This window comes from Staurois parvus, unplaced genomic scaffold (assembly GCF_062004578.1).
Source record: "Staurois parvus isolate SC_StPar_1 unplaced genomic scaffold, SC_StPar_1.0 ptg001335l, whole genome shotgun sequence".
In the NCBI taxonomy this organism is placed as follows: Eukaryota; Metazoa; Chordata; class Amphibia; order Anura; family Ranidae; genus Staurois; species Staurois parvus.
Genome location: NW_028319131.1, coordinates 190,135 through 203,626, shown reverse-complemented (window position 1 = coordinate 203,626; position 13,492 = coordinate 190,135). Strand labels below are relative to the sequence as shown.

General features: G+C 50.1%; 1 protein-coding gene across 2 annotated transcripts in view; it reads left to right on the top strand.

The window, feature by feature from the left end:
- The first annotated feature begins 204 nt into the window (after window positions 1–204).
- LOC149436815 (inactive carboxypeptidase-like protein X2) overlaps window positions 205–13,492 on the top strand; it is a 121,320-nt gene continuing 108,032 nt past the window's right edge. For both annotated transcript variants that reach the window (XM_089661416.1, XM_089661415.1), the window contains exon 1: window positions 205–481. In XM_089661416.1, the coding sequence (XP_089517542.1) occupies window positions 235–481 (247 nt within the window). In that variant the 5' untranslated portion in view covers window positions 205–234. The remainder of the gene's footprint in view (window positions 482–13,492) is intronic.

Here is a 13,492-nt window from a genome sequence, read left to right as displayed (position 1 = left end):
AGTGGAATGGGCACTGTAGTCGGTGTCAGTCCATGAGGTGTCAGTGGATGAGTGTGAGCTCTTTGTGGCTGCACTCCGGCTCATTGAGGAATGTTGGGTTGGGGGAGGTTGGGGAGGAGAGGGGGAGGTGAGGCTGGGAGGGGGGAGGCTCTATAAATCTGCTCTCAGTGACTCTCTCTATATAACACTTACTGGCTGCTCAGTGCTGTGAGTCTGTGCGGAGCTGTCAGTGCCATGTACCTGTGCCCATTACTCCTGCTGGCCTCATGGCTCTGCCTGGCATCCCCGGCCCCCCACACCAGCACTGCCAGCACTGTGACCAGCACAAACAGGACTCCCACCAGATCCAGCAGCCCCAGAGCTACTCCGGGAGCCAATGGGACCACTCAGCCTCCGGACTATGTGAGTGAGGACCTGGATGAGCCAATACCCCGGGACCGCAGGATGAGGATATCAGAGGAGAAGACCAAAGACAAGACAGGTGAGGATCACCATCACTGCTCACTGCATTCCTGGCTGCCAATTACTTCTCTACCTGACCTGGCAGTGTGAGGGCATCTGGGTCCACCAAGCCTGAGTGGAGGCTGTGTGCAGGAACAGGGTCTACAGGGGGACTGTGTGCAGGAACAGGGTCTACAGGGGGACTGTGTGCAGGAACAGGGTCTATAGGGGGACTGTGTGCAGGAACAGGGTCTATAGGGGGACTGTGTGCAGGAACAGGGTCTACAGGGGGACTGTGTGCAGGAACATTGTCTATAGAGGGACTGTGTGCAGGAACAGGGTCTATAGGGGGACTGTGTGCAGGAACAGAGTCTATAGGGGGACTGTGTGCAGGAACAGGGTCTACAGGGAGAGTGCGTGCAAGAACATTGTCTATAGGGGGACTGTGTGCAGGAACATTGTCTATAGAGGGACTGTGTGCAGGAACAGGGTCTATAGGGGGACTGTGTGCAGGAACAGAGTCTATAGGGGGACTGTGTGCAGGAACAGGGTCTACAGGGGGACTGTGTGCAGGAACAGGGTCTACAGGGAGAGTGCGTGCAGGAACAGGGTCTACAGGGAGAGTGCGTGCAAGAACATTGTCTATAGGGGGACTGTGTGCAGGAACATTGTCTATAGAGGGACTGTGTGCAGGAACAGGGTCTATAGGGGGACTGTGTGCAGGAACATAGTCTATAGGGGGACTGTGTGCAGGAACAGGGTCTACAGGGGGACTGTGTGCAGGAACAGGGTCTACAGGGGGACTGTATGCAGGAACAGGGTCTACAGGGAGAGTGCGTGCAAGAACATTGTCTATAAGGGGACTGTGTGCAGGAACATTGTCTATAGGGGGACTGTGTGCAGGAACATTGTCTATAGGGGGACTGTGTGCAGGAACAGGGTCTACAGGGGGACTGTGTGCAGGAACAGGGTCTACAGGGGGACTGTGTGCAGGAACAGGGTCTACAGGGGGACTGTGTGCAGGAACAGGGTCTACAGGGGGACTGTGTGCAGGAACAGGGTCTACAGGGGGACTGTGTGCAGGAACAGGGTCTACAGGGAGAGTGCGTGCAAGAACATTGTCTATAGGGGGACTGTGTGCAGGAACATTGTCTATAGGGGGACTGTGTGCAGGAACAGGGTCTACAGGGGGACTGTGTGCAGGAACAGGGTCTATAGGGGGACTGTGTGCAGGAACAGGGTCTATAGGGGGACTGTGTGCAGGAACAGGGTCTACAGGGAGAGTGCGTGCAAGAACATTGTCTATAGGGGGACTGTGTGCAGGAACATTGTCTATAGGGGGACTGTGTGCAGGAACATTGTCTATAGGGGGACTGTGTGCAGGAACAGGGTCTACAGGGGGACTGTGTGCAGGAACATTGTCTATAGAGGGACTGTGTGCAGGAACAGGGTCTACAGGGGGACTGTGTGCAGGAACAGGGTCTACAGGGGGACTGTGTGCAGGAGCAGGGTCTATAGGGAGACTGTGTGCAGGAACATTGTCTATAGGGGGACTGTGTGCAGGAACAGGGTCTACAGGGGGACTGTGTGCAGGAACAGGGTCTACAGGGGGACTGTGTGCAGGAACAGGGTCTATAGGGGGACTGTGTGCAGGAACATTGTCTACAGGGGGACTGTGTGCAGGAACAGGGTCTACAGGGGGACTGTGTGCAGGAACAGGGTCTACAGGGGGACTGTGTGCAGGAGCAGGGTCTATAGGGGGACTGTGTGCAGGAACATTGTCTATAGGGGGACTGTGTGCAGGAACAGGGTCTACAGGGGGACTGTGTGCGGGAACAGGGTCTACAGGGGGACTGTGTGCGGGAACATTGTCTATAGAGGGACTGTGTGCGGGAACAGGGTCTACAGGGGGACTGTGTGCAGGAACAGGGTCTATAGGGGGACTGTGTGCGGGAACAGGGTCTATAGGGGGACTGTGTGCGGGAACATTGTCTATAGGGGGACTGTGTGCAGGAACAGGGTCTATAGGGGGACTGTGTGCAGGAACATTGTCTATAGGGGGACTGTGTGCAGGAACAGGGTCTATAAGGGGACTGTGTGCAGGAACATTGTCTATAGGGGGACTGTGTGCAGGAACATTGTCTATAGGGGGACTGTGTGCAGGAACAGGGTCTATAGGGGGACTGTGTGCAGGAACATTGTCTACAGGGGGACTGTGAGCAGGAACAGGGTCTACAGGAGGACTGTGTGCAGGAACATTGTCTATAGGGGGACTGTGAGCAGAAACAGGGTCTACAGGGGGGACTGTGTGCAGGAACATTGTCTATAGGGGGACTGTGTGCAGGAACATTGTCTATGGGGGACTGTGTGCAGGAACAGGGTCTATAAGGGAGACTGTGTGCAGGAACATTGTCTATAGGGGGACTGTGTGCAGGAACAGGGTCTATAAGGGGACTGTGTGCAGGAACATTGTCTATAGGGGGACTGTGTGCAGGAACATTGTCTATAGGGGGACTGTGTGCAGGAACATTGTCTATAGGGGGACTGTGGGCATGAACAGGGTCTATAGGGGGAGTGTGTGCAGGAACATTGTCTATAGAGGGACTGTGTGCAGGAACAGGGTCTGTAGGGGGACTGTGTGCAGGAACAGGGTCTACAGGGGGACTGTGTGCAGGAACAGGGTCTATAGGGGGACTGTGTGCAGGAACAGGGTCTATAAGGGGACTGTGTGCAGGAACATTGTCTATAGGGGGACTGTGTGCAGGAACATTGTCTATAGGGGGACTGTGTGCAGGAACATTGTCTATAGGGGGACTGTGGGCATGAACAGGGTCTATAGGTGGAGTGTGTGCAGGAACATTGTCTATAGAGGGACTGTGTGCAGGAGCAGGGTCTGTAGGGGGACTGTGTGCAGGAACAGGGTCTACAGGGAGAATGCATGCAAGAACATTGTCTATAGGGGGACTGTGTGCAGGAACAGGGTCTACAGGGAGAATGCATGCAAGAAAATTGTCTACAGGGGGACTGTGTGCAGGAACATAGTCTATAGGGGGACTGTGTGCGGGAAGAGGGTCTATAAAGAGACTGTGCTCAGGAACATGATCTATAGAGAGAATGTAGGAACAGGGTCTACAGGAAAATGCAGGAACAGGTTTTATAGGGAGAATGCATGCAAGAACAGGGTCTACATCCATTATGTGTGCAGGAACTGGGTCTATGGGGGACTGTGTACAGGGACAAGGTATATAAGGTGACTGTGTGCAGGAAGAGGGTCTATACAGGGAATGCATGCAGGAAAATGGTCTATAGGGGAACTATATGCAGAAACAGGGTATATAGAGTAACTGTATACAGGAACAGAGTCTATTGAAGGAATGTGTGCAGGAATATGGTCTATAGAAGGACTGTGTGCAGGAACAGAGTCTATAGAAGTACATAGTACCTTAGTCTATCTTCTATAGACTATCTTTTATAGACTTTTTTTCTGCACACAGTCCTTCTATATACCAAATTCCTTCACATAGTCCTTCTATAGTCTCTCTTCCTGCACGCAGCAGGAAGAGAGTCTGTAGAAGGGCTATGTGCAGGAATTTGGTCTATAGAAGGACTGTGTTCAGGAACAAAGTCTATAGAAGGACTGTGTGAAGGAACAGAGTCTATAGAAGGACTGTGTGCAGCAACAGATTCTATAGAAGGACTGTGTGCAGGAACAGAGTCTGTAGAAAGACTGTGTGCAGGAACAGAGTCTACAGAAGTACTGTGCGCAGGAACAGGGTCTATAGAAAAACTGTGTGCAGGAACATATTCTATAGAACTGTGTGCAGGAACATATTCTATAGAAGGACTGTGTGCAGGAACAGAGTCTGTAGAAGGACTGTGTGCAGGAACAGAGTCTATACAAGGACTGTGTGCAGGAACAGTCTGTAGAAGGACTGTGTGCAGGAACAGATTCTACAGAAGGACTGTGAGCATCAAAATAGTCTGTAGAAGGACTGTGTGCAGGAACAGGGTCTATAGAAGTACGGTGTGCAGAAACAGATTCTATAAAAGGACTGTGTGCAGGAACAGAGTCTGTAGAAGGACTGTGTGCAGGAACAGGGTCTATAGAAGGACTGTGTGCAGGAACAGATTCTTTAGAAGGACTGTGTGCAGGAACAGAGTCTGTAGAAGGACTGTGTGCAGGAACAGGGTCTGTAGAAGTACTGTGTGCAGGAACAGGGTCTGTAGAAGGACTGTGTACAGGAACAGAGTCTGTAGAAGGACTGTGTGCAGGAACAGGGTCTGTAGAAGGACTGTGTGCAGGAACAGATTCTATAGAAGGAACAGTGATCTCCTGTAGTATTTATGTAAGAAGACCGTGGACAGCGGGGTGCACATGGAATCTGCAGAAAAGAGGAAGGAACGGAACATTCACAGAGTCTGTATGCAGGAACGGTACATTCACAGAGTCTGTATGCAGGAACGGAACATTCACAGAGTCTGTATGCAGGAACGGAACATTCACAAAGTCTGTATGCAGGAACGGAACATTCACAGAGTCTGTATGTAGGAATGGAACATTCACAGAGTCTGTATGCAGGAATGTAATGTTCGCAGAGTCCGTATGCAGGAACAGAACATTCACAGAGTCTGTATGCAGGAAGGGAACCTTCACAGAGTCTGTATGCAGGAACGGAACATTCACAGAGTCTGTATGTAGGAACGGAACATTCACAGAGTCTGTATGCAGGAACGGAACGTTCATAGAGTCTGTATGCAGGAATGTAATGTTCGCAGAGTCTGTATGTAGGAACGGAACATTCACAGAGTCTGTATGCAGGAACGGAACATTCACAGAGTCTGTATGCAGGAAGGGAACCTTCACAGAGTCTGTATGCAGGAACGGAACGTTCATAGAGTCTGTATGCAGGAACGGAACATTCACAGAGTCTGTATGCAGGAAGGGAACCTTCACAGAGTCTGTATGCAGGAACGGAACATTCACAGAGTCTGTATGCAGGAACCAGGGGCGGACTGACAACTCATGGGGCCCCCAGGCAATAGGGGATCATGGGGCCCCTGTGTCCTTGCCCAAACAAAAAAGCCTATGAAAAAGGTACCAGGGACATCTCATGGGGCCCCTACTGACCCCGGGCCCTGGGGCCGTGCCCGAGTTTCCAAATGGTCAGTCCACCCCTGGCAGGAACGGAACTCTCAGAGCAGCTGCAAGCAGGATTGTCCCCAGGAACGCTTCCTGCAGGAACAATGTCCTCGGGGGGGATATTCGGCACATGAGAATCTTCAGGTTGAACGGAGTGTTTGGGTGAATTACTGCGGATCCATTGGTTGCGTTTCATGCAGGAGCAGAGCGGGTCCTAGTGTCAGAACTGCACAGCTGTGTAAATACAATTCCTTTCTTCTGGTGTTTGTATTGCTTGGCCCCCGGGGGCGGGACTGTCTGCCGGAAATCGCTTTATCTGCAGCTCGGCTGGAAGACAATGCGATTATTTCAGCGCACTGCACAAGTGTTGGTATCATTGCTCCTTTCATTGCACCGCATTCCTCTGCAGATCACATGATTTGTGTGTGCGGTGCGATCGGAGCCGTACATTTTGTATATTTAGTTTATATAGTGAATGTTTGACTTTGTAAAGAAGAATACAAACACTGCCATTTTTTTGAACCGTCTAATATTCACTTTTCTTCCATTTTTTTAGAGGAACAACACAAATTTGATGTATTTTTCTTCATGTTGTGATTTGGAATAGAATGTGTCGTGTTCCCAATGCATTTGTGTGGATGGAAATAAAAGCTATTAGAAGGATTTTCAGCTTTATTCACTTTTTTCAACACACTGCTATTATTTTGAACACAACTGTACATAACTATATAACTATATAACTATGTAACTATGTAACTATATAACTATGTAACTACCGTATTTGCCGGCGTATAAGACGACCCCCCTACTTTTCCTGCTAAAATGTAGTGTTTGGGCTATACTCGCCGTATAAGACTTCCCCTCTTCCAATGCACACCAGTGGGAGGAATAGTGCCCCATCATTGGTGTCAGTGGGAGGAATAGTGCCCCATCATTGGTGTCAGTGGGAGGAATAGTGCCCCATCATTGGTGTCAGTGGAAGGAATAGTGCCCCATCATTGGTGTCAGTGGGAGGAATAGTGCCCCATCATTGGTGTCAGTGGGAGGAATAGTGCCCCATCATCGGTGTCAGTGGGAGGAATAGTGCCCCATCATTGGTATCAGTGGGGGGAATAGTGCCCCATCATTGGTATCAGTGGGAGGAATAGTGCCCCATCATTGGTGTCAGTGGGGGGAATAGTGCCCCACCATTGGTATCAGTGGGAGGAATAGTGTCCCATCATTGGTGTCAGTGGGAGGAATAGTGCCCCATCATTGGTGTCAGTGGGGGGAATAGTGCCCCATCATTGGTATCAGTGGGGGGAATAGTGCCCCATCATTGGTATCAGTGGCAGGAATAGTGCACCATCATTGGTGTCAGTGGGAGGAATAGTGTCCCATCATTGGTGTCAGTGGCAGGAATAGTGTCCCATCATTGGTATCAGTGGCAGGAATAGTGCCCCATCATTGGTGTCAGTGGGGGGAATAGTGCCCCATCATTGGTGTCAGTGGGAGGAATAGTGCCCCATCATTGGTATCAGTGGCAGGAATAGTGCCCCATCATTAGTATCAGTGGGAGGAATGGTGTCCCATCATTGGTGTCAGTGGGGGGTGGAATAGTGCTCCATCATTGGTGTCAGTGGGGGGTGGAATAGTGCCCCATCACTGGTGTCAGTGGGGGTGGAATAGTGCCCCATCATTGGTGTCAGTGGGAGGAATAGTGCCCCATCATTGGTGTCAGTGGAAGGAATAGTGCCCCATCATTGGTGTCAGTGGGAGGAATAGTGCCCCATCATTGGTGTCAGTGGGAGGAATAGTGCCCCATCATTGGTGTCAGTGGAAGGAATAGTGCCCCATCATCGGTGTCAGTGGGAGGAATAGTGCCCCATCATTGGCATTAGTGGCGGGAATAGTGCCCCATCATTGGTATCAGTGGGGGGAATAGTGCCCCATCATTGGTATCAGTGGGAGGAATAGTGCTCCATCATTGGTGTCAGTGGGGGGAATAGTGCCCCATCATTGGTGTCAGTGGGAGGAATAGTGCCCCATCATTGGTGTCAGTGGGAGGAATAGTGCCCCATCATTGGTGTCAGTGGAAGGAATAGTGCCCCATCATCGGTGTCAGTGGGAGGAATAGTGCCCCATCATTGGCATTAGTGGCGGGAATAGTGCCCCATCATTGGTATCAGTGGGGGGAATAGTGCTCCATCATTGGTGTCAGTGGGGAGGAATAGTGCCCAATCATTGGTGTCAGTGGGAGGAATAGTGCCCCATAATTGGTATCAGTGGGGGGAATAGTGCCCCATCATTGGTATCAGTGGGAGGAATAGTGCCCCATCATTGGTGTCAGTGGGAGGAATAGTGTCCCATCATTGGTGTCAGTGGCAGGAATAGTGCTCCATCATTGGTGTCAGTGGGAGGAATAGTGTCCCATCATTGGTGTCAGTGGGAGGAATAGTGCTCCATCATCGGTGTCAGTGGGAGGAATAGTGCCCCATCATTGGTATCAGTGGCAGGAATAGTGTCCCATCATTGGTATCAGTGGGAGGAATAGTGCCCCATCATTGGTGTCAGTGGGAGGAATAGTGCCCCATCATTAGTATCAGTGGGGGGAATAGTGCCCCATCATTGGTGTCAGTGGGAGGAATAGTGCCCCATCATTGGTATCAGTGGCAGGAATAGTGCCCCATCATTAGTATCAGTGGGGGGAATAGTGCCCCATCATTGGTGTCAGTGGGAGGAATAGTGTCCCAACATTGGTGTCAGTGGGAGGAATGGTGTCCCATCATTGGTGTCAGTGGGGGTTGGAATAGTGCCCCATCATTGGTGTCAGTGGGGGGTGGAATAGTGCCCCATCATTGGTGTCAGTGGGGGTGGAATAGTGCCCCATCATTGGTGTCAGTGGGGAAGGGGAATAGTGCCCCATCGTTGGTGTCAGTGGGGGGGGGAATAGTCCCCCATCGTTGGTGTCAGTGGGAGGAATAGTGTCCCATCATTGGTATCAGTGGGAGGAATAGTGTCCCATCATTGGTATCAGTGGGAGGAATAGTCCCCCATCGTTGGTGTCAGTGGGAGGAATAGTGCCCCATCATTGGTGTCAGTGGGAGGAATAGTGCCCCATCATTGGTGTCAGTGGGAGGAATAGTGCCCCATCATTGGTATCAGTGGGAGGAATAGTGCTCCATCATTGGTATCAGTGACACCAATGATGCGGCACTATTCCTCCCACTGACACCAATGACACTTGCTGACCCTGTTCTCGTATGGTGCTGCTGCAGCCAGCATATGTGGTTACAGCAGCACCTCTACACTGACCACTTACCTGCTGGTCCTGCACTCGATTTTCGCGGGGCCGCTCGGCTCCGCCCCCTCTCCGGTGATTGGCCGCCTGCGTGCCTTTCCTGAGCTACAGTTCTGGCGGCCAATCACCGGTGAGGAGGCGGAGCCGAGCAGCCACGCGAACATCCAGTGGCCGAACTGAAGGAGCAGCCGCGCTTCCTGGACCGGATCGTCGTGGGACCGGAACCAGGTAATAAACAGCCCCTGCCCACCCCTGTACTTAGTGTCTCTTCCGTTGGAAGGGGGAGGGGGCGGCGGCGCCACCGCGCCGCCCCCCTAAAAAGTGTCAGTATGCCGTATACCGGCGTATAAGACGAAGCCCGACTTTTGAGAAGATTTTCAGGGGTAAAAAGTCGTCTTATACGCCGGCAAATACGGTATGTAACAATATAACTATATAACTATATAACTATATAACTATGTAACAATATAACTATATAACTATATAACTATATAACTATGTAACAATATAACTATATAACTATGTAACTATGTAACAATATAACTATAACCCTACACCCACAATTGATCCAGACTCCTCTAAAAGGGAGAACTCACCATGTAAATACGTCGTTTTCCTCCTGTGCATGCAGCAAAGTGCAATTCCCCGCATCCTCTACCCAGGACAGCCTCATGTCCCCCAAACTCGGAGCTCTGGCACCCCCCCTCCTAGGAGGAGAACTGAGGACCCATTCATACACCATCAGGAGAAAATATTTTTACAGTTTCAGACCACAACCTATAAAGTATGGGACCCCCATGTATGGAACGGCCGCTCCCGCGTTCTGCACTGACTCTAGATATATATATACGAGGTGTGACCATTTCATTCCCGGAATGGATTGTACGGAAGAAAAGTTTGCCTACCTTTACACTAGCAACTGTTGTCACCTTCAAAGTAGTCTCCTTGTGAAGCGGCACACTTTTCTAGACGACTGTGCCACTGCCAGAAACATCCTGGAATTTGTTTTCTGGAACGCTGCGCGGTATCTTTGTCGCGGTGCCCCGCATGTCCCGAATGCCATCAGATTTGTGTCCTTTTACGGCATTTTTTAGTTTTGGAAACAGCCAAAAGTTACAAGGTGCTAAGTCAGAGGAATAAAGTGGTTGGTCAAGTTTGGAATGGATTTCTAAGCCGGTAACTAGGATACTTAATGCGTCATGTGCAGGAGCATTGTCATGGTGGAGCATCCACTTTTCAGGTCTTTTATCCCAAACAGATTCCCGTAACTTTTTCATTTTCTACATTGACGTCTTTTGGCTGCTGACTGCCATCGTGGACATCTTCCCACCACTACTGCCTATGGCATTCACAAATACTTTACTGAAATGGGAGAACTGGTGCAGCTCTGCATAGAAACCAATCAGCTTCCAGGTTTTATTGTCAAAGCTTAGGTGAACAAGCTGATTGGCTGCCATGCACGGCTGACCCAGATTCTGCACTCTCCAGTTTTAGTAAACCTCCCCCTTTCTTCATGAGCCGGTTGTAACAGAACTAAAGTTTTCACTTTTGCCAATTTTGCTCAACGCACACGCGTGTTATTTCTTCTACTACTCCGTAAAGACCGAGTTCACTGGTCTGCAACCCAGGAGGGTGCAAGTCAGAACATGCAGAACATGCTGGAGTGTGGATGGCCACCATAGTGCGATGCTGCGGCCATTTTGGGAATTATGTCTGGACACTTTCACCCCCTTCCAGTCCGGACACTTTCACCCCCTTCCAGTCCAGACACTTTCACCCCCTTCCAGTCCGGACACTTTCACCCCCTTCCAGTCCGGACACTTCCCCCCCCTTCCAGTCCGGACACTTCCCCCCCTTCCAGTCCGGACACTTTCCCCCCCTTCCAGTCCGGACACTTTCCCCCCCTTCCAGTCCGGACACTTTCACCCCTTTCCAGTCCGGACACTTTCCCCCCTTCCAGTCCAGACACTTTCCCCCCTTCCAGTCCGGACACTTTCACCCCCTTCGAGTTCGGACACTTTCCCTCCCTTCCAGTCCAGACACTTTCCCCCCTTCCAGTCCGGACACTTTCCCCCCTTCCAGTCCGGACACTTTCACCCTTTCCAGTCCGGACACTTTCCCTCCCTTCCAGTCCGGATACTTTCACCCCCTTCCAGTTCGGATACTTTCACCCCCTTCCAGTTCGGATACTTTCACCCCCTTCCAGTTCGGACACTTTCCCCCCCTTCCAGTCCGGACACTTTCCCCCCTTCCAGTTCGGACACTTTCCCCCCCTTCCAGTCTGGACACTTTCCCCCCCTTCCAGTCCAGACACTTTCCCCCCCTTCCAGTCCGGACACTTTCCCCCCCTTCCAGTCCGGACACTTTCACCCCCTTTCAGTCCGGACACTTTCCCCCCTTCCAGTCCAGACACTTTCCCCCCTTCCAGTCCGGACACTTTCCCCCCTTCCAGTCCGGACACTTTCCCCCCCTTCCAGTCTGGACACTTTCACCCCCTTCCAGTCCGGACACTTTCACCCCCTTCCAGTCCGGACACTTTCACCCCCTTCCAGTCCGGACACTTTCCCCCCCTTCCAGTCCGGACACTTTCACCCCCTTCCAGTCCGGACACTTTCACCCCCTTCTAGTTCGGATACTTTCACCCCCTTCCAGTTCGGACACTTTCCCCCCTTCCAGTCCGGACACTTTCCCCCCCTTCCAGTTCGGACACTTTCCCCCCCTTCCAGTCTGGACACTTTCCCCCCCTTCCAGTCCAGACACTTTCCCCCCATTCCAGTCCGGACACTTTCCCCCCCTTCCAGTCCGGACACTTTCCCCCCCTTCCAGTCCGGACACTTTCCCCCCTTCCAGTCCGGACACTTTCCCCCCTTCCAGTCCGGACACTTTCCCCCCCTTCCAGTCCGGACACTTTCCCCCCCTTCCAGTCCGGACACTTTCCCCCCCTTCCAGGCCAATTTTCAGCTTTCAGCGCTATCACACTTTGAATGGCAATTGCGCGGTCATGCAACACTGTACCCATATGAATTGTTTTGCATTTTTTTGAGACAGATAAAACTTTATTTTGGTGGTATTTATTCACCACTGGGATTTTTTTTTCTTTTTTGCTATATAAAGGAAAAAGTCCAAAAATTTTGAAAAAAGTGTTTTTCTTATAAAATTGTGCAAATAAATAATCTTTCTTCAGAAATCTTGGCCTAAATTTATTCAGCTATCTTTTTAGTAAAAAAAAAGTAATAAAAAGTTAGTTTATAACCAAAAATTATAATCTTTCAAATTTTTTTTTTTACATTTTTATTTTATTTTTGATATTATTATTATTTATGGGTCGTTGTTTTTTTTTTTTTTACATACTGTCACCCTAGCAGTACAATGTCACCATAGTGACACTGGACTACTTGTGGAGGGTGATGAAGATTTTATAATTTTTGCTTTTTTTACACTGATTGCTTTTACACCCATAAAGGCTGTAAAAGCAATCATTTCTCCTTCTCTCTGGTTGCATTTCTGCAGCCATTGAGAAATACTGTGAGAGCTGTGATTGGTCACAGCTTGTCACATGGTACAAGGTTGTTGTGAATGGCCCTGTACCATGTGACCTCTGTGATCATTCACAGATTTCACACGTAGTAAGCAATGATGTCAGAAGTGACATCTTGCTTACTACTCTGCATGTGATCACTGATTGGCCAATCAGTGATCACATGATCAGGACCTTGCACAGAGGTCCCGTACTGGATCGTGGTGCCATGCAGTCCCAGGGAGCGCACACAGGCTGTGAATGCGGGCGCCGTTTATGTACACGGGCTGGACAGGAAGAGGTTAAATTGTCACTATCTATATATATACACAAACTGAGAATGGGGGATAAATACATTCTGTGTATATTGTGGCAAAAATAATTGTTTTTATTAAAGGTGAACTCCGGGCACAAAAAAGTATTCAAATATATTCATCAAAAAATCAAAAAGGATGTAAGTCTGTTTTTTTGTGCACCAAATTCATTTGTAAAGCCAGATATTACCTTGTAAAAGGAGCTGTGACATCATCATTGTGCTGTACATAGGCTGTACAGCGAACAGAGCTGTAGAAGGGGCCCGGCAGGCTCCACCCACTACAGGCTGCCTTCAGAAAACTATAGGAAGGGCGAAGACAAGACCAGTCCCCCTGCACAAGGAGAGAGGGCAGCAGTGAGCGGTCTTTATTACAGGAAGTGTCACCCTGAATTACTGCCTGGAGGAAATACACAGAGCACACCGAGGTTCAGGAACAATACACAGAGCACACCGAGATTCAGGAACAATACACAGAGCACATCGAGATTCAGGAACAATACACAGAGCACACCGAGATTCAGGAACAATACACAGAACACAGCGAGATTCAGGAACAATACACAGAGCACACCGAGATTCAGGAACAATACACAGAGCACACCGAGATTCAGGAACAATACGCAGAGCACACCGAGATTCAGGAACAATACACAGAGCACACCGAGATTCAAGAACAATACACAGAACACAGCGAGATTCAGGAACAATACACAGAACACAGCGAGATTCAGGAACAATACACAGAGCACAGCGAGATTCAGGAACAATACACAGAGCACACTGAGATTCAGGAACAAT